The following is a 27804-nucleotide window of genomic DNA, read 5'->3' as shown; positions in this document are numbered from 1 at the left end:
GCAAGTGCTAAAGCCTAGAAATATGAGAGAGCTTGGCAGTTTGGAAAATTTGAAGTTAAATTTTTATATGGCTAGAACAGAAGGTGCATATGAGGAAAAGCAAGAGAAAAGCTGAAGAGATAGAGGTGGAGAAATTATGAGTCTAATTAAGATATTAATAATTGATTTAGTAAGTAATAGAAACTTATTCACAAGATTTTAGATGGGGAGCATCAATAGTCAGGTAGTTGTCTTAGAAACAAGTCATTCTGGGCTTGGGGCCCTGGCAGGAGGAAGGCTGAGTTCCGGAGCCGGCAGTGCTGTTGGGTCAGGAGGAATGAAGTGGATCAACAAGGCTGATGGACTGATGAGATACAGAGTTGAGGGAGAGAAGGGGACACCCAGGGCACTGATTTTAGTAAACTGGATTTTGAAGAGGCTGAGTCTTGCATGCATTTTGCAGAACCTCTGAAAGCCACTAGGATGGACTGTCAGGAGCATTTGCATTCAAGGATGAAAGAGTCCATATAGAATTTGAACTTTGTATTGAGCAATCCAGACAGCTTTAACTCAGAGCCTGTCAAAGTCCATTTTCTTTTTTTTGCTGTGATGCTGGTGGGGGAAGTCACCCAAAAAGCATCCATGAAAACCAACCAACTCCTCAAAAGTACTTACTCCAAAGATAGAGAGAGGGGTCATTGAGATATGATTGTATTTATACCAGACAACATGTACCTATGCACATGTGTACACACGCACACACACACACACACACACACATAATTTAGCAAAGAGTCAGTAGTTCAGCAGGGTCTGTAACCTCAGTTAATAAATCCCTCATATCTATACAGTATTCTTTAGTTCTATCTTTTTCCTAATAATTCTTTTTCCTAATAATTTCCTAATAATTCTGGTGTATGAGAGAGACAGGCAGATGTCCTGTTTCACAGGTAAGGAGACTGGACAAATCTTCTAGCCTCTCTGAGAGTCAGTGTGCAGGGGTCCTGAGTGATTGAATTGGCTCTTAGATAAAGTTTGCTGTCTGTCTGTGGAGCTGAAGATGGAACTGCAGCTTCGGAGGCCACATCTAAAACTGTTTACTATTGCGGTGTCAGCAGCTTCTCAGTCTGTTACTCACTATATGGATAAATGATTCTTTTTTTCCTAGTCTTTTTTTATTTTTAAATTTTATTGAAGTATAGTTGATTTACAGTGCTGTGCTTAATTTCTGCTATACAGCAAAGTGACTCATACAGTGCTGTGCTTAATTTCTGCTATACAGCAAAGTGACTCAGTTATGTGTTTATATATGTGTGTGTGTGCTTTTTTATATTCTGCATGTACTAATCCCAAACTCCCAGTCCGTCTTTCTCCCACGTCTCCTCCCCTTCAGTAACCGCAAGTTTGTTCTCTTTGTGAGTCTGTTTCTGTTTCATAGGTAAGTTCCATTTGTATCATATTTTATATTCCACATATAAGTGATACCATATAGTATTTGTCTTTCTTCTGCCTTACTTTGCTTAGCATGATAGCCTCTAGGTCCATCCAAGTTGCTGCAAATGAAATTATTTCATTCTTTTGCATGGCTGACTAGTATCCCACTCAGGTGTTCTTGCCTGGAGAATCCCAGGGATGGAGGAGCCTGGTAGGCTGCCATCTATGGGGTCATAGAGTCGGACAAGACCGAAGTGACTCAGCAGCAGCAGCAGCAGCATTCCATTGTATGGATGTGGTATATATACCACATCCATATCCATTCATCTGTCAATGGACGTTTAGGTCATTTCCATGTCTTGGCTATTGTAAATAGTGCTGCTATGAGCATAAGGGTGCATGTACCTTTTGAAATTATAGTTTTTCTGGAATATGTGCCCAGGAGTGGGATTGCTGGATCATATGGCAACTCTCTTTTAGTGTTTTGATGAATCTCCATATTGTTTGGAGGTTCCATACTGATGAATCTCCATAGTGGCTGCACCAATTCACATTCCCACCAACAGTAGGAGGCTTCTCTTTTCTCCACACCCTCTCCAACATTTATTATCTGTAGACTTTTTAATGATGGCCATTCTGACTTGTGTGAGGTGGTACCTCATTGTCGTTTTGATTTGCTTTTCTCTAATAATTGTCAATGATGAGCATCATTCCATGTGCCTGTCATCCTTCTGTATGTCGTCTCTGGGCTACCTAGGTGGCTCAGTGGTCTTTTGAGAAATGTCTGTTTTGGTCCTCTGCCCATTTTTGATTGGGTTGTTTGTTTTTCTGTTATTGAGCTGTATGAATTGTTAGTGTATTTTGGAGATTAAACCTTTGTTGCATCATTTGCACATGTGTCCTCCTAGTCTGTAGATTGTCTTTTCACTTTATGGTTGCTGTGTAAAGCTTAAAGGCTTGATTAGTTCCCATCTGTTTACTTATGCTTTTATTTCTATTGTCTTGGGAGACTGACCTCATAAGACAGTGGTACAATTTATGTTTTGTCTATGTTCTCAAAGAATGTTTTGCTTGCATTCTCTTCTAGGAGTTTTATGGTGTCTTATAGTACGTCTTTAAGCCATTTTAATTTAATTTTGTGCATGGTATGACGGTGTGTTGTAGCTTCACTGATTTACATGCTTCTGTCCACCATTCCCAACACCACTTTTTGAAGAGACTGTCTTATATTCTTATGGTATATTCTTGCTTCCTTTGTCAAAGATTAATTTGTCTATAGGTGTGTGGGTTTCTTCTGGGGTCTCTACTCTGTTGCACTGATCTGTATGTCTGTTTTTGTGCCAGTAGCATGCTATTTTGATTACTGTAGCCTCATAGTGCTGTCTGAAGTATGGGAGGGTAATGCCTCCTGCTTTGTTATTTTTCTTCTGGATGGATTTAATAAAAGCTTCTTTTTGGCAGATGCATGTTGATGTATGGTAAAACCAATACAATATTGTAAAGTAAAAATAAATAAAAAAATTTCTTTATATTGATTGAAATCTACTACTGTATATCAATAATATGAATATATTATATATACCCAAACATTTTTTAGTGTGATATTTGTAAGAATCCTTTTGGCTGGAAGTGACAGAAGCTGAATGTAATACTTCTGAAGATAAGAGCTTTCAGTGTTCCATGTAACTAAAACGTCTGAGGTGGTTACTGTTCCCTTTAGCCTTGGCTAAATCAGGGGATTCCAATACTCCTCTTTCTCCCTTCCTTTCCTCTTTCTTGTCATCTCATCTTATTTTTCTCCTCCCATCACTTACTCTTTCATCTCTATTTTATTCTGCACTGGATTTATTTACAGGTAATTTTTATTTTTTTAGTTGTAAAGATAGTTTTGGAATCTTGAAATCTGCATGGCTTTTAGCATTTACAATCTCAGCAATAATTGTAGCCATCTCCTAGCATCCATATCACTGTTCTCCAAATCATTGATTGTTCCTACTTGGATCACGTGCCCTCTTGTGAGCAGATGAGTGTGAATAGGGTACTCGGTTGGACAGCTGGGATCAGGAACCCAGTGCTTTGGTAGGTGAAGTGCCTCTCCCACCAATTTCCCACTCCCTCCAAGACTGTATGTGAGGGGAATGTTGTCCCTTAAAGAGAAGTAGGTGCTGTGATCAAGAGATAGGAGAGACACACAGAATTCTGCACAGGAAAAGCCCAGAGATACCACACTGTACTCAGGAATTTCATGGATAAGACAGTATTCAAGATGGTAAGACATGGAGGGCTTCCCCTTCTGCCTCTCCTATTCTGTACTCTGTAACTTGGAGAAGTCACCTTTGTCAGACTCGATTTTCTCAACTGCAAAATGAGGATACAGCTCCTCACCCAACTATTGAGTGTGGCTACTGGGAGGGCCTAAGGGAACCACTGGTGTTCTGTACACAAATGTTGTCTCTGCAGGGGTGGAGAACCTCCAGCACCGATCTCGCCCCTGTCTGCTGCTTCTTGGGGATGACCTGGATGTTCAGGAACTGTCTGCAGTTCCTGGCATTTCAACAGAGACCCCGTGGAGAGGCAGTGCTTGCTCAAAGGAATCCCTTCCTGATTGTGGATTTATAAGCACTCCGAGGTGGTGGGGGGGAATGCTTGGTGTCAAGAATGGCTTCAAGTACCCGTCCTGTGACACTGCTGGGCTATTTCTTTGTTCTGCTCGGGAAAGCAGCCCAGTGTGGTGATAAGAGAATGAGGATCTGGAGTCAGAATCAGGTTGTGGGCTAGCTGGTCCCTTCCAGCTAGATGACTTTGGGTTGGTTACTTAAGCTGAGCATTGTTTTCCTATCTGTGCTGACCTGTCTTTTTCTCCAAGTAGCTGTCAAGAACAAAAGAAGCTGTGATGAAGGGGCTGAGGATGAAGACAGAACTGGGTCTGAGCTCTCCTTGGTTTCCTTATGCAGGGTACACTCAGTGTCACCCAGGCCCCCACAGCAGAGTTCTTTCTGTCATTTCCCCGCCCCTCTCCTCACTTTGGTAGGCTTTTGCTGCTAATGGCCTGCATCTGTGATCTTCAGAGGATTGCCAAGTGCTGGAAAGGTACAGCCCCCTGGAGGCCCTTAACCGATGACTAGTATGTCAGTCCAGCTCCCTTGCTGTGAGGGGTGTGACTCTGAGACAAAATCAACTCTGCATCCTTTCCCTGTTGGATCGGAATTTTGTCTGAAATCCCACCCTTGTTTGTCTCTTTCCTCTGGCCTATCCTCCCTACCCCTACTCCCAGCTTAGTTCCTGGTTTCTCCTGGGTGCCCCTCTTTCACCACTGACTTGCACATAATTCTCATCTTGGGAGGAGGGAACTTCATCTGGGCCAGCTTAGGGAATGTGATTCACTCACAAGGAAGCTCATTTTCCTCATCTGGAAAAGGAAGGTTGTATCAGCCACCACACATGATTATGGAATCATAGTTATTCAGTAAATGGTAGCAATTACTACTAAGGGCATTGTGAGGCCTTCTGCTAGTAGCAGATAGAGGCGTGACTTTTTATTCTGTGTCATAGGAGAATAACCCAGATTTATTGATTCAAACTGATGTTGGGATCCAGCTCTCCAATGCAACTGAATTACTCCTTTAGAATTCTTCTTGTCCGTTATGTGACCCCACTGCCTGCCCTTACCTGGGGTTCTCTCTGGCTGCTCCTCTGCTTGAGGAAGGACCCTTTTAAGCCATTTGCGGGAATAGCCTTTGCTTCAGTGAGCAGGGATCTCCCTTCCCTTGTTCCCAGATAAAATGTCTGCCGCAGCTTCCCCAGCGAGCCCTGACCAGGCACGCATATCGCTGTTGATGAACTATGGCAGGTCAGTGGGCATGGCAGGGTGGCAAAGACTCCCACGTGCACAGAGCACTCAGACCCTTTGTTTCCAACTTGCTGCTGGCTCGTGGGGAGCTTGTAACAAGAATGTGAGTGCCTGGTTGAACACAGAAGGAGTTGCAGGCTGAAGGGCTGGAGGAAGCTTTGTCTGATCAAATGCTATGCATGGCTGCCCTGTTGGAAGTGGGAAGGTTGGAGAATTTGCCCTGTTCACTCAGCTTTGCACCTTGGCTGCCAAACAGCCATGCTTGCTCGGGGCTATGACAAGCCCTTTCTGTAGCTCTGTGTGGGAAGTGACAGCTGCCAAAAAAATATCAGGTGAAAAGAAAAGAGACGAGGATTTCTCTCAAGAAAATGAGTAGGGTTTGAAAGCTGTGCACTCGGTGTAATTAAAAAAAGAAAGACAACAAAAGAACACGGAGCATTACAGCAGAAAGGAGTCTAAGCCAGGGGTCTCCAACCTCTGGGATCTAATGCCTGCTGATCTGAGGTGGAGCTGATGGAATGATAATACAAATGAAGTGTGCAATAGATGTAATGCGCTTGAATCATCCGGAAACCATCACCCACCCCACCCCAATCCGTGGAAGAATTGTCTTCCACGAAACCAGTCCCTGGTGCCAAAAAAGTAGGGGACCACTGGTCTAAGAGATCATGGAATCTGATTCAGCACCTTTACAGGCAAAGAAACTGGTGCCCATAGTGATGCCAAAATCTCAGCTCTCCGTGCACTGATGCCAAACAGAAGTATGGAGACAGTTATAGGGAAGAAGGAAAGAGTGGCTTTATTATTTTGCCAGGTAAATGGGGAACACGACAGTCTGGTGCCTCAAGAACTGTGCCCTCTTCCCTGGGGAATGCCTGTGTGCTAAGTCACTTCAGCCGTGTATGACTCTTCTTGACTCCATGGGCTGTAGCCCACCAGTCTCCTCTGCCCCTGGGCTTTTCCAGGCAAGGATACTGGAGTGGGTCTCCTCCTCCAGGGTGTCTTCCCAACTCAAGGACTGAAACTGTGTCTCATATATCCCCTGCACTGGCAGGTTCTTTCCCACTAGTGCCACCTGGGATGCCCCTGGGGAATAGGGAGAGGTGATATAGTCAGGCTGGGGTGTGTGGTAAGGATGAAGGCAGTAACAGCCTAGCATTCTTCTTTCTTCTTCAAGGTTTCAAAAGGGTGGGGTGGCTGATGAGATTGGGATCGTGCAGGGTCCCAGGTGGTCTCCTAATCTTGATGAACTTCTCTAGTCTCTTTAATCTTGCCTCAGGTGGTTTCACCAGAAGTCTGACTGAGCAACTGAACTGAACAGGTGGTTCCCTGGCTTTGTTGTTCAGTCTCTCAATCGTCTGGCTGTTTGTGACCCCGTGGACTACAGCACACCAGGCTTCCCTGTCCTTCACTATCTCCTGGAGCCTGCTCAAAGTCATGTCTGTTGAGTTAGTGATGCCATCCAACCATCTCATCCTTCTCCTCCTGCTCTCAGTCTTTCCCAGCATCAGGGTCTTTTCCAATAAGTCGGCTCTTTGTATCAGGTGGCCAAAGAATTGGAGCTTCAGCTTCAGCATCAGTCCTTCCAATGACTATTCAGGGTTGATTTCCTTTAGGATGGACTGGTCTGATCTCCTTGCAGTCTAAGGGACTCTCAAGAGTCTTCTCTAGCACAGCAGTTCGAAAACATCAATTCTTTCTGACTGCTCCTCCCCTAATTAGCAACTTTGAATCTGCCCTTTGGAACTCAGAGAAGATCGTGGAGGCTGGAGTCTTGCCTTCAAGAAAGGGAGATAAAAAGGGCGTCTGTAGCTGGGAGCCTCACAGGGCCTGTTGGCATCAATAGAGGACAATGCTTTGCCCCAAAGTGACATGGTTAGTTAGTATCTGAGAAGGGCTTACAACCCAAATTCAGACAAAGGGGCAAATAATTTTTCTATCACACTCTTCCAGTTCTTTCATTTTACTTCTCCTGCTATGCAGTAAGTAATACCTTACTATTTGGCATGTATGAATTGCGCCCTCACTCTGGGCAAGCTTCATGTCGATGATCCTCTCCAATGCTCACAGCAATCTTATGAGCAGACCTTGTTCCCCTTGATGATGTCGTGAGAGGTGACACAACTTACAGTCACACAGCTAGTAAGTGCTCCAGCCTCTCCTCTGTCTCTCTGATTAGAGAATCGCCCACACTTTCCAAATATGATGCTACCTCTGAGGATTGGCTTCTTGGGTCTATGGAGATGAGGAAAAAAAATTCAGAGGAAAGGAGAATAACTAGGTAAGGCAAGATAGGAGAAGGCTGGAATAAAGCAGTTGACAAACTGTTGGCTGCAGGTGGCCTTTGGATTGCCTGTCAGCCAGAACAAAGATGTCAGTCGATTTCTTTGGGATGATGGTATGGCTATACAATCTATGGGCTTCAGGTTTAAAGTAAATTTATTATAACTTAAAAAATTGTGCATAAGGAAAGATGCTTAGCATCACTAACCTTCAGTTCAGTTCAGTCGCTCAGTCGTGTCTGACTCTTTGCAACCCCATGAATCACAGCAGGCCAGGCCTCCCTGTCCACCACCATCTCCTGGAGTTCACTCAAACTCACGTCCATTGAGTCGGTGATGCCATCCAGCCATCTCATCCTCTGTCGTCCCCTCTTCCTCCTGCCCCCAATCCCTCCCAGCATCAGAGTCTTTTCCAATGAGTCAACTCTTTGCATGAAGTGGCCAAAGTACTGGAGTTTCAGCTTCAGCATCAGTTCTTCCAAAGAACACTCAGGGCTGATTTCCTTTAGAATGGACTGGTTGGATCTCCTTGCAGTCCAAGGGACTCTCAAGAGTCTTCTCCAACAAAATGCTTCTTCAAAAGCATCAATTCTTCAGTGCTCAGCTTTCTTCACAGTCCAACTCTCACATCCATTCCTGACCACTGGAAAAACCATAGCCTTGACTAGATGGACCTTTGTTGGCAAAGTAATGTCTCTGCTTTTGAATATGCTATCTAGGTTGGTCATGACTTTTCTTCCAATGAGTAAGCATCTTTTATTTATTTATTTATATATTTTTTAAAAATTTTATTTTATTTAACTTTACAATATTGTTTTGGTTTTGCCATATATCAAAATGAATCTGCCACAGGTATACATGTGTTCCCCATCCTGAACCCTCCTCCCTCCTCCCTCCTCATACCATCCCTCTGGGTCATCCCAGTGCACCAGCCCCAAGCATCCAGTATCATGCATCGAACCTGGACTGGTGACTCGTTTCATACATGATATTATACATATTTCAATGCCATTCTCCCAAATCATCCCACCCTCTCCCTCTCCCACAGAGCCCAAAAGACTGTTCTATACATCAGTGTCTCTTTTGCTGTCTCGTATACAGGGTTATCGTTAGCATCTTTCTAAATTCCATATATATGCATTAGTATACTGTATTGGTGTTTTTCTTTCTGGCTTACTTCACTGTGTATAATAGGCTCCAGTTTCATCCACCTCATTAGAACTGATTCAAATGTATTCTTTTTAATGACTGAGTAATACTCCATTGTGTATATGTACCACTGCTTTCTTATCCATTCATCTGCTGATGGACATCTAGGTTGCTTCCATGTCCTGGCTAGTATAAACAGTGCTGTGATGAACATTGGGGTACACGTGTCTCTTTCCCTTCTGGTTTCCTCAGTGTGTATGCCCAGCAGTGGGATTGCTGGATCATAAGGCAGTTCTATTTCCAGTTTTTTTAAGGAATCTCCACACTGTTCTCCATAGTGGCTGTACTAGTTTGCATTCCCACCAACAGTGTAAGAGGGTTCCCTTTTCTCCACACCCTCTCCAGCATTTATTGCTTGTAGACTTTTGGATCGCAGCCATTCTGACTGGTGTGAAATGGTACCTCATAGTGGTTTTGATTTGCATTTCTCTGATAATGAGTGATGTTGAGCATCTTTTCATGTGTTTGTTAGCCATCTGTATGTCTTCTTTGGAGAAATGTCTATTTAGTTCTTTGGCCCACTTTTTGATTGGGTCATTTATTTTTCTGGAATTGAGCTGTAGGAGTTGCTTGTATATTTTTGAGATTAGTTGTTTGTCGGTTGCTTCATTTGCCATTATTTTCTCCCATTCTGAAGGCTGTCTTTTCACCTTGCTTAGAGCTTCCTTTGATGTGCAGAAGCTTTTAAGGTTAATTAGGTCCCATTTGTTTATTTTTGCTTTTATTTCCAATATTCTGGGAGGTGAGTCATAGAGGATCTGGCTGTGATGTATGTCAGAGAGTGTTTTGCCTATGTTCTCCTCTAGGAGTTTTATAGTTTCTGGTCTTATGTTTAGATCTTTAATCCATTTTGAATTTATTTTTGTGTATGGTGTTAGAAAGTGCTGTAGTTTCATTCTTTTACAGGTGGTTGACCAGTTTTCCCAGTACCACTTCTTAAAGAGATTGTCTTTAATCCATTGTATATTCTTGCCTCCTTTGTCAAAGATAAGGTGTCCATATGTGCGTGGATTTATCTCTGGGCTTTCTATTTTGTTCCATTGATCTATATTTCTGTCTTTGTGCCAGTACCATACTGTCTTGATGACTGTAGCTTTGTAGTAGAGCCTGAAGTCAGGCAGATTGATTCCTCCAATTCCATTCTTCTTTCTTAAGATTGCTTTGGCTATTTGAGGTTTTTTTGTATTTCCATACAAACTGTGAAATTATTTGTTCTAGCTCTGTGAAGAATACTGTTGGTAGCTTGATAGGGATTCCATTGAATCTATAAATTGCTTTGGGTAGTATACTCATTTTCACTATATTGATTCTTCCAATCCATGAACATGGTATATTTCTCCATCTATTAGTATCCTCTTTGATTTCTTTCACCAGTGTTTTATAGTTTTCTATATATAGGTCTTTAGTTTCTTTAGGTAGATATATTCCTAAGTATTTTATTCTTTTCATTGCAATGGTGAATGGAATTGTTTCCTTAATTTCTCTTTCTATTTTCTCATTATTAGTGTATAGGAATGCAAGGGATTTCTGTGTGTTGGTTTTATATCCTGCAACTTTACTATAATCATTGATTAGTTCTAGTAATTTTCTGGTGGAGTCTTTATGGTTTTCTATGTAGAGGATCATGTCATCTGCAAACAGTGAGAGTTTTACTTCTTCTTTTCCAATTTGGATTCCTTTTATTTCTTTTTCTGCTCTGATTGCTGTGGCCAAAACTTCCAAAACTATGTTGAATAGTAATGGTGAAAGTGGGCACCCTTGTCTTGTTCCTGACTTTAGTGGAAATGAGTAAGCGTCTTTTAATTTCATGGCTGCAGTCACCATCTGCAGTGATTTTGGAGCCCAAAAAAATAAAGTCTGACACTGTTTCCACTGTTTCCCCATCTATTTCCCATGAAGTAATGGGACCAAATGCCATGATCTTTGTTTTCTCAATGTTGAGCTTTAAGCCAACTTTTTCACTTTCTTCTTTCACTTTCATCAAGAGGCTTTTGAGTTCCTCTTCACTTTCTGCCATAAGGGTGGTGTCATCTGCATACCTGAGGTTATTGATATTTCTCCCGGAAATCTTCATTCCAGCTTGTGCTTCCTCCAGCCCAGCATTTCTCATGATGTACTCTGCATATAAGTTAAATAAGCAGAGTGACAATATACAGCCTTGACATACTCCTTTTCCTATTTGGAATGAGTCTGTTGTTCCATGTCCAGTTCTAACTGTTGCTTCCTGACTTGCATATAGGTTTCTCAAGAGGCAGGTCAGGTGGTCTGGTATTCCCATCTCTTTCAGAATTTTCCACAGTTTCTTGTGATTCACTCGGTCAAAGGCTTTGGCATAGTCAATAAAGCAGAAATAGATGTTTTTCGGGAACTCTCTTGCTTTTTCCATGATCCAGCGGATGTTGCAATTTGATCTCTGGTTCTTTTGCCTTTTCTAAAACCAACTTGAACATCTGGAAGTTCGTGGTTCATGTATTGCTGAAGCCTGGCTTGGAGAATTTTGAGCCTTACTTTACTAGCGTGTGAGATGAGTGCAATTGTGTGGTAGTTTGAGCATTTTTGGCATTGCCTTTCTTTGGGATTGGAATGTAACCTGACCTTTTCCAGTCCTGTGGCCACTGCTGAGTTTTCCAAATTTGCTGGCATATTGAGTGCAGCACTTTCACAGCATCATCTTTCACAATTTGAAATAGCTCAACTGGAATTCCATCACCTCCATTAGCTTTGTTCGTAGTGATGCTTTTTAAGGCCCACTTGACTTCACATTCCAGGATGTCTGGCTCTGGGTCAGTGATCTAGGGAAGTACAAATCAAAAACACAAATCAAAACACATCAGAAAGACCACGATAACAAATGTTGGCAGGGATGTGGAGGAAAGGACACACCCAGATACTTTTAGTGGTGGGAATGTACATTGGTACAGCCACTGTGAAAAGAGTATAGAGGTTTCTCAAAAAAACTAAAAATAAGTGTCATGTAAGTTTCTGCAGGAGGAAAGACAGGCAGTTGACAAATGGGAAAACAAATAATACATCACTTTTTATTCTTACACATCCTGAGGTCAGGAGAGTTTTCAGTTTTGGAATGCGAAAACAAAACTAGTTTAAAGAAGCTTGTTCTGCCATCCAAAGGAGAGTTGGCAAATCCTACATTCAGAATGCAGTTTTGTTTCTGGAATGGATTACATATGCCAGTAGATAAAGTGCTGTTCTCCATGTGACCACTAGTAAAAACCCAATAAACATAAATAGTGCCTGTATTGCACGCAGTCCCTGATGAGTGATGAAACAGGCAATGTACAGAATGAAATATTTTCAATTCTTGGAAAACATGATATACCAGATTGCCCTGAGGATGAGGAAGAAAATAAATGCTAGTAGTCAGAAGAAAGATGAAAGTGGCTTCAACACATTTTTTTATGGTTATGATTTTTATTTACATTAGATTATATTTTAGAACTGAAACCTTGAAAAGAAGAAAAACACCCAAAATGCTTGCATGTGATCATATCCCTTTAGCATTTTGGCTTGTGTGTTAAAATTTTTTTTTTTTTTTGGTAGGCTGTCCCCTTGTATAATTGTCATCTTATGTGCAATTTCATTCACTGGCTTTTCCAATGAAAATTTCCAATGAAAATATCTTAAACATTTTCTATTTTAGAAAATAGAAATTCTAAGATAGAATATTTTCTATCAGAAAAGATAGCTTCCAAAAAGGAGTTATTAATGATTGCTTGTAGTTATTGAATGGATAGATCATAATTTGTAAGCTTTTTTCCTTCTGTTGAACATTTAGGTTGTTGGTTTGTGAATGGTATTAAATTTTATTAAAACTTCAGCTTCTCTTACACTGGCATATCTTTTTTAATCAGGTAATACATTAATCACATTAATGGATTTCTTGATTTTTAAACCATCATTAAATTCCTGATATAGATTCTACTTGGTTGTGATGGATTCTGAATTCCCTTTGCCACAATTTTATTTGGGATTTTTATATCCACATTCATAAAAATGGTTGACTTTAGCTGGCATACTATATAAGCCAGCCTGTCTTGTAAGACAGATCTGGTTTTGAATCATCCACTTCCTAATTTTCTGAACTTGAACAAATAACTTAGCCTTTCTTTTTATCTGTTCTTTTATTTTCTGTTTATTTGGTTGTGTGTTTTGAAAACACTGCTCAAGGGATATGATGCTTAGCTGTGATTAAATGCTCAGTTCTGAAAGATCACCTGAATGTTATATTTGCATGGATCACAGTTATTGTGAAGTTAGGTAGACCCACACTACATTTAAGATTGTGTGAACATTTTTCTTGATTACCCTGTTTTATTTTTTGATTTTCTTAAAAAAATTTTTTTCATTACCCTGTGTTTTAGACAACCAATCTTTCATAGTTGGCAGAACAAGACTCCTGTGGATTATAGCAACCATATGAGAAGGCACAGGCAAATTATTACCAGCATGGGACAATCTGGTGGATCCTAAAGCCTGATCTTCTGACGATCTGCCAGTTTCTTAGGAAGGATTAGTAGGTCTGTCCACTTGGACAAAACCCACACTCACTGGTGATTCTCACCTGTAGCCTCAGATTAGGGAAACATGGTTGTAGGACAAAGAGATTTATAGACTTTTTGGTCACACTGGATCTGTTATTGCGGATCTTGGGAAAATTTTATAACCTTTCTTGACCTCAGTTTTATCACCTGTAATAAAGGTTTAATACCTCTATTACAGGGTTACAAAATATCTTTCAAGTAGTGCTCAATAAGTGGCAGCCCTTCCTTATTTTTATGAATATTCCCTTGACAATGAGCTACTTTCCCCTGTATATTAATATTTCTGTGGTTGAGATGTGTCTCAAAATTAATATATTCTGTCAGTGGCCAAACAGAAGAGTTAGTTATTGAATTGTTATGTTGACTGAGATATATGAACTTGTCTACACATGGAGGCTATTTAATCACTTGATAATTTAGTTGAAAGTTTCATATCAGTATCATTACAGGGAGTTTGCATTTTCAGCTTAAATTTGGATCCTAATTATTGGTTTAAATGCCTTCAAAAATACTGCATTATGATGCAGCATTAAAATAAAATACTTTGTCTCTGGAAGAATAATTTACACGTCAGGCAATGCAATGAAAGCAAAAAGGAACTCCAAAATTTCTCAGAATAGCTCATAAGAATCTTAGAGAAGTTGGGGTGACCAATTTATGTATTTGAAGGAGTGTGGTTTTGGTGGCAAGCAGCTTTCTCTTAAGAACTTTTGGTTGACTTTCAAGAGAAACTGACTAACTTTCAGGATCCCTCCTTCATTTTCAAAAAAAGAGTAAAGTTATGAGGGCTATGCAAATTAAACATCAATATTCTTTTTTATGCCTACAAATAACACTATTAGTCCCTGAGATTTGAAAAGGCCATTATCATGGGTGTAGTATATGCAAAGTATATCCAAAACTTAGCTTCCAAACTTGATTAGGCCACAGAAGAAAAAATTTGGATGAATATCAATTATTGTTAAGTCTAAATAGGTGAATATTTGTGTGATTCTTCTCAACTCAAATCTAATAAAATTGTGTAGTTTGCAGTGGACAGCATATTATATCCTAGCATGTTATGACAGTGTGTGATACTGTGATTCATAACAAGAAATACTTGGTCTTCCTCCTGTTTCTGGCACAGAGCTCCAAAAACCCTTGGAACTTCTTAAGTGTGCACAGTGATAAAGATATTTTTGTTATGTTAATGAAGTGACTTTCTGGCTGCCTCTCAGTCATCTGAGGATGGGGGACTTCTTGCCAGGAAAACCAACTACGTGATTAAATGGCCAATAATTTTTTAAAATATTTTTGTTGGAGTATAGTTGATTTACAATGTTGTGTTAGTTTCAGGTGTACAGCAAAGTGAATCGGTTACATATATACATATCCACTCTTTTTTAGATTCTTGTCCCATATAGACCATTATAGAGTCCTGAGTAGAGTTCCCTGTGCTCTATAGTAGGTCCTTACCAGTTATCTATTTTATATGTAGCAGTGTGTATATATCAAGCCCAATCTCCCAATTTTCCTATGCCCCCACTTGCCCTTGGTAAGCAGAAGTTGTTTTCTACATCTGTAATTCTATTTCTGTTTTGTAGATAGACTCATTTGCACCTTTTTAAGATTCTACATATAAGCAGTTGCTTATATATTTGTTGCTGCAAATGGCATTATTTCATTTTATATGGCTGAGTAATATTCCATTGCATATAGGTACCACATCTTCTTTATCCATTCCTCTGTTGATAGACATGTAATAACCATGTCCTGGTTATTGTAAATGTTGCTGCAATAAACATTGGAGTGCGTGTATTCTTTTGAATTATTGTTTTCTCTGGATATATGCCCAGGAATGGAATTGCTAGATCATATGAACTGTACAACAAAGATCTTCATGACCAAGATAATCATGATGGTGTGATCACTCACCTAGAGCCAGACATGCTGGAATGTGAAGTCAAGTGGGCCTTAGAAAGCATCACTACGAACAAAGCTAGTGGAGGTGATGGAATTCCAGTTGAGCTATTTCAAATCCTCAAAAATGATTCTGTGAAAGTGCTGCACTCAATATGCCAGCAAATTTGGAAAACTCAGCAGTGGCCACAGGACTGGAAAAGGTTAGTTTTCATTCCAATCCCAAAGAAAGGCAATGCCAAAGAATGCTCAAACTACCACACAATTGCACTCATCTCACACGCTAGTAAAGTAAGGCTCAAAATTCTCCAAGCCAGGCTTCAGCAATACATGAACCGTGAACTTCCAGATGGTCAAGTTGGTTTTAGAAAAGGCAGAGGAACCAGAGATCAAATTGCCAACATCCGCTGGATCATGGAAAAAAGCAAGAGAGTTCCCGAAAAACATCTATTTCTGCTTTATTGACTATGCCAAAGCCTTTGACCGTGTGGATCACAAGAAACTGTGGAAAATTTTGAAAGAGATGGGAATACCAGACCACCTGACCTGCCTCTTGAGAAGCCTGTATGCAGGTCAGGAAGGCAACAGTTAGAACTGGACATGGAACAACAGACTGGTTCCAAATAGGAAAAGGAGTATGTCAAGGCTGTATATTGTCACTCTGCTTATTTAACTTATATGCAGAGTACATCATGAGAAATGCTGGGCTGGAAGAAGCACAAGCTGGAATCAAGATTGCCAGGAGAAATATCAAGAACCTCAGATATGCAGATGACACCACCCTTATGGCAGAAAGTGAAGAGGAACTCAAAAGCCTCTTGATGAAAGTGAAAGAGGAGAGTGAAAAAGTTGGCTTAAAGCTTAACATTCAGAAAACAAAGATCATGGCATCTGGTCCCATCACTTCATGGGAAATAGATAGGGAAACAGTGGAAACAGTGTCAGACTTTATTTTTTGGGGCTCCAAAATCACTGCAGATGGTGATTGCAGCCATGAAATTAAAAGACACTTACTCCTAGGAAGGAAAGTTATGACCAACCTAGATAGCATATTCAAAAGCAGAGACATTACTTTGCCAACAAAGGTCTGTCTAGTCAAGGCTATAGTTTTTCCAATAGTCATCTATGGATGTGAGAGTTGGACTGTGAAGAAGGCTGAGTGCCAAAGAATTGATGCTTTTGAACTCTGGTGTTGGAGAAGATTTTTGAGAGTCCCTTGGACTGCAAGAGATCCAACCAGTCCATTCTGAAGGAGATCAGTCCTGAGATTTCTTTGGAGGCAATGATGCCGAAACTGAAACTCCAGTACTTTGGCCACCTCATGCGAAGAGTTGACTCATTGGAAAAGTCTCTGATGCTGGGAAGGATTGGGGGCAGGAGGAGAAGGGGATGACAGAGGATGAGATGGCTGGATGGCATCACTGACTCGATGGACGTGAGTCTGAGTGAACTCTGGGAGTTGGTGATGGACAGGGAGGCCTGGCGTGCTGCGATTTATGGCGTCCCAAAGAGTCGGACACGACTGAGCAACTGAACTGATATTATTAAAAAGCAGAAACAGCACTTGACCAAGAAAGGTCCATCTAGTCAAAGCTATGGATTTCCCAGTTGTCATGTATGGACGTGAGAGCTGGACTGTAATGAAGGCTAAGTGCCAAAGAATTGATGCTTTCGGAGTGTGGTGCTGGAGAAGACTCTTGAGAGTCCCTTGGACTACAAGGAGGTCATATCAGTCCATCCTAAAGGAAATCAGTCCTGAATATTCTTTGGAATGACTGCTGCTGAAGCTCCAATACTTTGGATGTGAAGAGCTCACTCATTGGAAGAGACCTTGATGTTGGGAAAGATTGAAGGCAAAAGGAGAAAGGGGATGAGATGGTTAGATAGCATCACCAATTCAGTGAACATTAAGCAAACTCTGGGAGATAGTAGAGGACAGAGGATCCTGGTGTGCTATAGTCCTTGGGGTCACAGAGTTGGACATGACTTAGCAACTGAACAACAATTTCAACAGCAAATGATAGTTCTATTTTTAGTCTTTTAAGGAACCCACATACTGTTCTCCATAGTGGCTCTACCAGTTAACAATCCAACCAACAGTTTAGTAGGGTTCCCTTTTTCCCACACCCTTTCCAGCATTTACTGTTTGTAGATTTTTTTGATGATCCAATGATTAATGATTTAATCATCAGGCTTATACAATGAATCCTCCATAAAAATTCCAAAGGACAGGGTTTGGAGAACTTCTAGGTGAGAGAATGCATGGGAATTTGGGGAACATGGCACTTAGAGAGGGCGTGAAAGCTCTGTACCTTTCTCCATACCTTATCCTATGCATCTCTTTCATTTGGCTATTTCTGAATTAAAACTTTTTATAACTTGTTGATCTAGTAACTGCTACTGCTGCTAAGTCGCTTGTGTCCAACTCTGTGCGACCCCATAGACGGCAGCCCACCAGGCTCCCCCATCCCCGGGATTCTCCAGGCAAGAACACTGGAGTGGGTTGCCATTTCCTTCTCCAATGCATGAAAGTGAAAAGTGAAAGTGAAGTCGCTCAGTTGTGTGTGACTCTTAGTGACCCCATGGACTGCAGCCTACCAAGCTCCTCCGTCCATGGGATTTTCCAGGCAAGAGTACTGGAGTGGGGTGCCATTGCCTTCTCCGTGATCTAGTAAACTAGTAGGCAAATGAATTTCTTGAGTTCTGTGAGCTACTCTAGCAACTAAATTGAGATTGTGTGAACCTCTGATCTATAGCCAGTTGGTCAAAAAACACAGGTATTAGCCTGGACTTGCTATTGATACCCGAAGTGTGAGTGTGTACGTGTGTTGGTCAGGGGTGGGTGGGAGGTAGCCCTCAGCCTGTGTAACCTGATGCTATTTCTGAATGGATAGTGTCAGAATTGAGTTGAATTATGGGACACCCAGCTAATGTGTTGAGCATTGCTTATTAGTATGGAAACTGTGCCCCCCTCTCCCCTCAAAAGACACACTGGAATTGATCAGAACATCTATATACAGTGTAATTAGCTGATTACCTTTGCATCGGTACCTGGACCATGAGAGCAATTTGAATAGCAGTTCGCTGTATTATGTTTCCTTGTAAGTCTGGGTTATATTCACATAGGAAGATTTTCTTTTTTCCTGCTTTAAAGAGATAACAGAGGTAATGTTTTTCATGCTACCAAGTGCTACAAATTCAAGTGAGCTATTTGATCCTTTTAGGTTTTTGTAGAGTTGCAGAGATGTAAGTGATGTTAAATGTAAAGTTTAAATAGTAATTGCATTGTTTAATGTCTTACCTCTTCTGAAATGCTAGTTATGTACGCAAGGTGTAGTATAATCCTATTCAGAAACCGTGGCACCCTAAAGAGTTCTGGCTGGCAGTTCCAACTTCAAAAATCCCTGAGGAGGGCTTTCTACTTTAAGAAGAGTCTTTAAGAAGTATCTGAAGAATCTGGCATAAGTAGTCACTCCTGGGAATTCCCTGGCTGTCCAGTGGTTAATACTTGATGCTTTCACTGCCCAACCCAGGTTCAATCCCTGGTTGGGGGGCTAAGATCCCTCTAGCTGCAAAACAAAAAAGAAAAAAAAAAAGTCACTCCTTATTGTATTCCATAGTGCTTATATTCATGGAAACATGAGACATTAAGAGTTAAGAGTTGAGTTTATTTTGAGAAGGACTGGATAAAGATATTGGGTCCATTTCAATGAGGGATGTCTTCTCAATAACCTCTGTTTCAATCCATCGAGACTTTACATAAATAACATAAGTATTTGCTAACAAGAAATTAACATAAACTGAAATGAATTGTATTAATTATGCTTATAGCTTAAATCAGCATAATCGTATGTTCAGAGATCTCTATAAAACTGAAAAAATATAAGAAAATATCTAAAATGTTCTTTCTCCCTCTTCACATTGGCATTAGGATCGCCCTTAGGGCTGGGCTAGAGTTTTTGTTTCCCTGGTATGCCCCTTCACAGTTAGAGTTAGCTGGGCTTCCCAGGTGCTGCAGTGGTAAAGAATCCGCCTGCCAATGCAGGAAACACAAGAGATGTGGGTTCGATCCCTGGGTTGGGAAGATCCCCTGCAGTAGGAAATGGCAACCTGCTCCAGTGTTCTTGCCTGGGAAATTCCATGGATAGAGGAGCCTGTCAGACTACAGTCAGGGTCAGACACAATTTAGCACCTAATCAACTACAACAACTGATAGTAGAGCATGTTTTGTCTCATTGAACATCATGGAGTATGGGGCAAAGAAAATCAGAGTTGTAGTCAGACAGACCTACATTTTAATCACCTTTCTGTCATATATTACCTGTGGGATGCTGGAAAAATTACTTAACTTTTGAGAGGCTTATTTCCTTATCTGTGAAATGAGATTAACAACACCTTCATGGATTTCCTGTGATATTTTTAAAAGGAGATTTGTTTATTTATTTTTGGTTACACAGAGTCTTTGTTGATGCACGTGGATTTCTCTAGTTGTGGCAGTTGGGAGCTACTCTCTAATTGGGGTGTGTGGGCTTCTCACTGCAGTGGCTTTTCTTGTTGCAGAGCATGGGCTCTAGGGGCATGGGCTCAGTGGTTGCAGCTCCCGGGCCCTGGAGCACAGGCTTAATAGTTGTGGTGCACAGGCTTAGTTGCCCCGAGGCATGTGGGATATTTCCAGATCTGGGATTGAACACACATCTCCTGCATTGGCAGGCAGATTCTTTACCACTGAGCCACCAGGGACGCCCTCCTGTGACTATTAAAGCAACTTTCTTAAAAACGCATTGCCTGGCACACAGTGGGCCCCAAACAAAGGCTTACTTTCTTTCCATTGAATCATTCCCTTCTTAGCCTATAATACATCAAAGTTCATTCTCCAGTGCCAGAGTTCTCAAAGTGTGGTCCCCAGAACACTCGTCATCGTGACAGACTGCAGCATCGGCATCACCCAGGGGCTTGTTAGAAATGCAGATTATTGGGCCCTATCACCAACACCTGTATCAGCAATTCTGAGGATGGAACCACGTGATCAGTGTATTTCTCCAGGTGATTCTGGTACATGACACTGCTCTACCATATAGACTGCCTGTTTAGAGTCCAACAATTTTATTTCTATTGTTCGTGTTATCTCTGAAAAAAATGTGAAGGTTACAAGAATTCAGTTCTCCAGTGTAATGCCCAGGTGTTCCCTCTCTTCTTGCTTTTATCCTGGAGAGTGATGGGATTAAGTGGGCAAGGGAAAATAATGGTGGCTAATTCCAAGATGGAAAACCAGCACCAAATGAAAATACTCTTTGTCCTATTCCTTCTGCAGGGCTTGGACCACCCTGCGTTTCTTGGCATTGTCAGATTTTATAATTTCTGCCAATCTAATGGATATGAGATTGCATATAGTTCTAGGTTTGATTTTCATTTTCCTGATTCTAGAGTTTATTGTCTGTTCAGTTATTGATTGGCTGATTGCTTACACTCTTGTAAAATGCTGGTTTTGTCTGTTAGTCATTTTCCTGTAAGTCTGCTTAGCTTTTTCATTTTTCAATCTTATTTAGATATAAGTGATACATAACACTGTGTAAGTTTAAGGTGTACAGTGTATTGATATGTATTTCAAAATCATTACCACCTAGCTAACACCCCCAACACATTGCACAGGTTTTTGTGGTGAGATCTACTGAGAAAATTTCAAGTATAAATATATAAATATGATACTATAATTACCATGCCATACTTCAGATTCCCAGAACATTTTCATCTTATAGCTGAAAGTTTGTACCCTTGGTCAGTACCTTCTTATTTCCCCCACGCCCCATCTTGTGGTATCTACCACTCTACTCGCTTTCTAGGGTTCCACACACAAGTGATAACATACACTATTAGTCTTTTTCTGTCTTATTCCACTTAGCATATTGCCCTCAAGGTCCATAGATTTATCATAAATGGCAAGGATTCCTTCTTTTTTATGGCTGAATAATACTCCATTGTCTATACGTACCACATACATACCAAATTTCACTGAACTGCCTGTCTGTGTTTTCTTGCAACTCATTGAGTTTCCTTAAAATAGCTACTTTGAATTCTTTTTTGAGTAAGTTGCTGTTCTCCTTGTCTTTGGGTTCCATTACTGAATGATTATTGTGATCCTTTGTTGTCACATTACTTCGATGTTTCATAGTCCTTTGGCTTTTCCACCACTGTCTTCAGAGTTGAATTAGTAGTTACCTTCTTCAGTTTTTTTTTTTTTTTTTTTTACTGACTTGAGGGTAGGAAGTATCTTCCATCTGCCCTGCTAAAGATTCTGGGGGTTTCTTAGACTTGCTGTGGCTACATCTGCTCCAGGCTTGAATGTTTTAAGCTTGCGGCAGAATGTTTTAGGCTTGCATACCTTCTCTCCACCCTGCAACAGGCCAGCACTGACAGCCTCTTTTGTTTTCCATAGGTGGAACTACAGCGCAGCTCTGTGGTGTCAAGTTTGCCCACAGATGAGGGCCTGCTTTCTGCGAGTGATCTCTGCTGGTCATTCCTAGAACTCTCCCGCGCCGTGACCTTCAGGAAGGCACACAGGTATCCGCTGCAGAGTTGGGGTGTGTGTGGTCGAGGCATGAGGGGGGCTGGGAGTGTGGGTGGATCTGCCGGGGGATTGCAGGTGGCTCTCATAGCATTTTGGGGGCAGGCTTCTGGGTGGAGTCCTCCATACACTTAGTAAGCTTAGTGTCCTTTTAATGCCCTATGAGAGTCCTGAGTACTTTCCCAGGCTTCACCTGGCAACCCGCATCCCAAGACCTGGCGCTCCTGACTTAATGCAGTCAGTTTTCAGTATCAGCTTGTATTTCATTTGGGGATTCAACCAACCTTGGATTGAATTTGAATCTACTGTTGGTGGAACCACGGATGCAGAACCCTCTCATGCGGATAGCCAAGCGTAACTGCCATTTCATGTAAGAGATTTGAGCTTCCCTGGATTCTGGGGTCCACAGTGGGTTGGTGGCATCTGCAGATCTGGGGAAGCCAGGTGCTACTCAAGGGCTCTCTTTCCCACCTGGGGAGAAATCAGGGGCCAAGGAAGATGTCTTAGTCCTAAGTTCTGCTGACTTCAGGGAGAGGTGATGTAGGTCAAGTCAGACTGTTTCTTTTACTGTTACTAAATTTAGCAGGTTCATGTGCTGAGGTACAATGAGGCCAAACAAACCGAAATTTCAGAGCTTGGCGCAGAGAAAGTTGTCTTTGCAGGGCCATGCGAGGAGAGCAAGAGACCAGAGCCCCAAAACACCCCAAATTAATCTAAAGGTTTCAGCAAAGCATTTTCAAAGGCAAAGAAAGGGCAGGGTGAGGTTGGTGGTTGTAAACTTAATTGGTGTCAGAATCCTTTGTTTGTAGCTGTCCAGGTAGATCAGCTCAGGATGCTCCCATAAACCTCCGGTAAGACAAATGTTACTCTGTTTTGCAACTTTTAATCTCCATATGAATGGAAGAATGTTACATTCTTAAAGGTCAGAGCCTTGGGAACTGAGCTATCTTGTATATTTCAGGCTACAGGCAAAATTCTTAACTGAAAGCAAAAGCAATAGAATACAATGGTGAAAGTGAAATAAACAGATCTATTGTGGAGTTAGAAGTTTTCTTTTCCCTATTACATTACCTACTCCACTGCTTCCTGGAGCGGGTTTTTTTTATTTGTTTGTTTTGCTGTTTCTTCTCTGGAAACCTGGACTTCCACAAAGGCTCTCTGCCCCACGGTGGGTGATTGTCTCATGCAGGGTTCTCCGAGGGTCTGGACTTTAGTGGAGAGGGGCTCAGCTGGTTCCTTTCAGGGTTCACAGCTGGTGCCGAGGTCTTTTGGCTTATTACCCAATGCACAGGTGGGTGAGACTTCTCTGGGTTTGTGGGTGTAGGGTACTAAATGCCTCACCTCCCTCATGGACACTTTTGTTTCTAGAAAGATGCTGGTACTTGTTGGGAGGGTGAGTGGACAGAAAGTGAGGGGCACCTTATGAAGCCATGATGCTGTTGTCACTTCTGGCTTAGCTTCTTTGAATGACTCAGAGGAATTCTTTATGTTAGATTTAAACAAATGGATTGCTAATGTGTGACCATTTCTTCACCTCTAAAAATGACAGTATTATATTGTTCAACCTAATATTCTGGATAATTTTTTAGAACAAATATTTTATGCCAGTTCATAGTTTATTTTCAAATTTCCTTTATAGCTTCTTTTGAGTAAGATGTATTAAATATGATGTAATCAAATTTATTAATACTGTTGTGTAAGATTTTGTAGTTCATGGCTTTTGTTGTAAGAGAGTTTTGCCTACATTTTTCCTACTGATCAGTTTTGTTGTAAGAGAGTTTTGCCTACATTTTCCCTACTGATCAGTAATAATGCAACTCTGTTTTCATATAGCACACTAGGATAATGTTTCTTAGCTTTTGTTCTTCCAGATATATTGGGTTGGCCAAAATCTTTGTTCCAGTTTTTCTGTCACGTCTTACAGGAAAACCCAAATGAACTTTTTGGTCAACCCAGTATTTTAAAATTAGCTTGTAAAGTCATATGAAAAACTTGTTGAGATTCGATTAAAATTTGGTAATTTTGGAGAAAACCAACTTTATAATATTGAGTCAAATTTAAAAAATTGAGCCAAATTTCTGTTCTTCTCAAATTAATAGAATAATCATGCTGCTAATGTGTCTGAAGTTTCTTTTGAGTTTTCTAAGTAGATAATCTCAAATCTAGAAGTAACAGACTGCCAGTTACTTCTTCAGCAACAATGACAACAACCAAAGGGTTTATCTGCAATCAGCAGGATTTGTGATTTGGGGTCTGCAACCATGAAGAGCCATGTGCAAGTCTGTAGCCGAAAAGGAGAGTAGAATTCTTCAGAGAGAAAGGAAGTTGGGAGAGTTACAGTAAATAGAATCCAGGGCTGAATTCTTGCCAGGACTTTGAAAGGGGCCTTTCTCTTCCCTTAGGGCTCTGCTCTTGTGGTAGGATGTAAGAGCTCCCCCTTAATTTCTTACGCAGTGTGATAGTTTTGTTTCTTACATTTCATTGCAATGCTTATATATCTGTTTTCCTTCTTTCTTTCTCTTTCTTTCATCATTATTCTGGATAGTTCCTTAACTGAAATACCAACGATTAACATTGATAACAGGCATCTTTGTTATCTTCTTGATTTTATTTTATTTCTTCACAATAATTGCGATTTTCTGATGGCATTGTTTCAGTTCCTCTTTGTCATTTTGTATACAGCTTTTTAACAAAATTTTTATTGGCGTATAGTTGGCTTTCAATGTTGTTTCTGTTGCACACCAAAATGTCATTTTGATTTTAGAGGTGGATGCATTTAACATTTTGCCTTTGAATATGTTTGCTGCAGTGCCACTTATTTTTGTTTGTTTTGGTAGTTATCTTTTATCAGTTTCCATCTATTTGCCATGAAGTGATGGGACCGGATGCCATGATCTTAGTTTTCTGAATGTTGAACTTTAAGCCAACTTCTTCACTCTCCTCTTTCACTTTCATCAAGAGGCTCTTTAGTTCTTCTTCACTTTCTGCCATAAGGGTGGTGTCATCTGCATATCTGAGGTTATTGATATTTCTCCCAGCAATCTTGATTCCAGCTTGTGCTTCCTCCAGCCCAGAGTTTCTCATGATGTACTCTGCATATAAGTTAAATAAGCAGGGTGACAATATATAGCCTTGACGTACTCCTTTTTCTGTTTGGAACCAGTCTGTTGTTCCATGTCCAGTTCTAACTGTTGCTTCCTGACCTGCATACAGGTTTCTCAAGAGGCAGGTCATGTCGTCTGGTATTCCCATCTCTTTCAGAATTTTCCACAGTTTGTGATCCACACAGTCAAAGGCTTTGGCATAGTCAGTAAAGCAGAAATAGATGTTTTTCTGGAACTCTCTTGCTTTTTCCCTGGTCCAACAGATGTTGGCAATTTGATCTCTGGTTTCTCTGCCTTTTCTAAAACCAGCTTGACCATCTGGAAGTTCGTGGTTCATGTATTGCTGAAGCCTGGCTTGGAGAATTTTGAGCATTACTTTACTAGCGTGTGAGATGAGTGCAATTGTGTGGTAGTTTGAGCATTTTTGGCATTGCCTTTCTTTGGGATTGGAATGTAACCTGACCTTTTCCAGTCCTGTGGCCACTGCTGAGTTTTCCAAATTTGCTGGCATACACAGCACTTTCACAGCATCATCTTTCAGGTCCCATCGCTTCATGGCAAATAGATGGGAAACAGTGGATGACTTTATTTTTCTGGGCTCCAAAATCACTGCAGATTGTGATTGCAGCCATGAAATTAAAAGACGCTTACTCCTTGGAAGGAAAGTTATGACCAACCTAGACAGCGTATTGAAAAGCAGAGACATTACTTTATCAACAAAGGTCCGTCTAGTCAAGACTATGGTTTTTCCTGTGGTCATGTATGGCTGTGAGAGTTGGACTATAAAGACAGCTGAGTGCCAAAGAATTGATGCTTTTGAACTGTGGTGTTGGAGAAGACTCTTGAGAGTCCCTTGGACTGCAAGGATATCCAATCAGTCCATCCTAAAGGAGATCAGTCCTGAATGTTCATTGGTAGGACTGATGCTGAAGCTGAAACTCCAATACTTTGGCTACCTGATGCAAAGAGTTGACTCATTTGAAAAGCCCCTGATGCTGGGAAAGATTGAGGGCAGGAGGAGAAGGGGAAAACAGAGGATGAGATGTTTGGATGGTATCATCGACTCAATGGACATGGATTTGGGTGGACTCTGGGAATTGGTGATGGACATGGAGGCCTGGTGTGCTATGGTTCATGGGGTCACAAAGAGTTTTACTCAACTGAACAACTGAACTGAACTGATTCAATTCCTAATTTGCTGAGAGTTTTAATCAAAAGGAATATTAATTAAAATTGTGTTCTGTGTATCAGTTCAGTTCAGTTGCTGGGTCGTGTCTGATTCTTTGTGACCCCATGGACTGCAGCACGCCAGGCTTCCCTGTTCATCACCATCTCCCGGAGCTTGCTCAAACTCATGTCCATCATGTCCGTGATGCCATCCATCCATCTCATCCTCTGTCATTCCCTTTTCCTCTTGCCTTCAATCTTTTTCAGCATCTGGGTCTTTTCCAATAAGTCAGTTCTTCACATAAGGTGGCCAAAATATTGGAGCTTCAGCTTCAGCATCAGTCCTTCCAATGAATATTCAGGACTGATTTCCTTTAAGACTGACTGGTTTGATCTCCTCGCTGTCCAAGGGACTCTCAAAAGTCTTTTCCAACACCGCAGTTCAAAGTGTTCTGTATATATTTAGGTTTGGTGGATTATGTTAAGGGACTTTTTGCATTCCTAGAACAAAGGAAAATTAGTCATGCTATCTGGGTTTTTCTTTTCTAACCCTCTTTATGAATTGATGCATTGGGTTTGCTAATTTTGTTTGATTTTAAATTTACCATTAGTGCTATTGTTTTTCCTAGTTTTACTTCCAAAACATTGTTTTACAGTTTATGCACAATAAATGTTTCTTTGGATATTTATCTGACAACTCCAATGTCTAGAATTGATGCTGAGATTTCTCTGGACTCAGGTCTGTTTGACAGCTCAGTTCCAGTTCAAAACTCCACGCATGGTTATTAGTGATCTTCTCTAGTGCCCCATCAATCAAAATCCTATTCACTCATGAGAATCCATGTTGAATTTTTCTCCTTTTAAGGCCTTCCTGGATCTTTTGTGACTAGAAGTAATCACTCATTTTGTAAAATGTTTATTGATATTTCCATTTGGCTCTTAATTATTGCTTCTCTGCTTACCTGTTGTCTCCTTCGTAGTTTGTACGGTCCTTGTTAGGAAGGATGGCGTCTTATTTGCCTTTGTACTCCCAATATGAGTCTGATTCCTGTCACATTGAGACAGAATTGGTTAATGAGGGAGGAAAAAACATAGCCAGCTAGTGTTTGAAACTAGTTTTTGCTGACTATGTGACTTTGGCCTAATTGTTTACTGGCCTTGAACTTAGGCTTCATCATCTCTAAAACTGGTGTTGTAACTGACCCATTTTTCATAAGAAAGAGTTAAATGAAGAAGTGTACATAAAATGGCTAGCTTAGAGTAGATTTACTCTACATGTTGGAATACACATGAATTGATCTACAAGAAGCATCTGTTTTTAGTGATAATCCTGGCATATCATTTAGAAGTCATATTATGAGTCAAGGTTTTCCTTTAGAGCCAGAAATAAGGGAAGATGACTCCAGCCTGCACTTGTCAAACATCAACTGTCTGAGGTGTGGCTGGAGCTAATACTGCTTCTCTCTGGGTAATGATTCTTTCATCACATTACTTTTGCTCGGGGAGATACAGGGAGGCCTGGCTGGTGATTCCATCTGGAGCTCCGTTGCACTGGGACATGAAGTTATCTCTAAAGGTGCCAGTTATCTCTAAACACACCTCCAGGTTCTCAGAGAAAGGGAAGGATTAGCACTTATTCAACTCAGGAACATGATTTTGACTAGGCATCCTAATGTTACTGACTATGAAGTATGGAAACAGCGTGTCTAAACATTTATGTAAGACATGATCAATTAGATCAATGCTTATGTAGTAAACA

At 40.9% G+C, this 27804-nt stretch overlaps 1 protein-coding gene across 34 annotated transcripts in view; it reads left to right on the top strand.

Moving 5' to 3' along the window:
- LOC147342510 (uncharacterized) overlaps positions 1-27804 on the top strand; it is a 360032-nt gene that overhangs the window by 27184 nt on the left and 305044 nt on the right. For 23 of the 34 annotated variants that reach the window (XR_015157866.1, XR_015157856.1, XR_015157855.1 and 20 more), the window contains one exon: positions 21646-21770. Coding sequence is in view for 16 of the 34 variants with exons in the window: in XM_086384542.1 (XP_086240668.1) it covers positions 21646-21770 (125 nt within the window). In the remaining 18 variants the exon portion in view is untranslated. Of the gene's footprint in view, positions 1-20060; positions 20256-21645; positions 21791-22963; positions 23067-27804 lie in introns of those variants that run through there. The other 11 variants (XR_015157867.1, XM_086384545.1, XM_086384538.1 and 8 more) reach the window with 4 other exon arrangements.

This window comes from Bos grunniens, chromosome 29 (genome assembly GCF_055505025.1).
Source record: "Bos grunniens cultivar Pamir isolate PY7600 chromosome 29, Bosgru_T2T1.0, whole genome shotgun sequence".
Taxonomy (NCBI): domain Eukaryota; kingdom Metazoa; phylum Chordata; class Mammalia; order Artiodactyla; family Bovidae; genus Bos; species Bos grunniens.
This window is presented reverse-complemented; position numbering and strand designations above follow the sequence as displayed.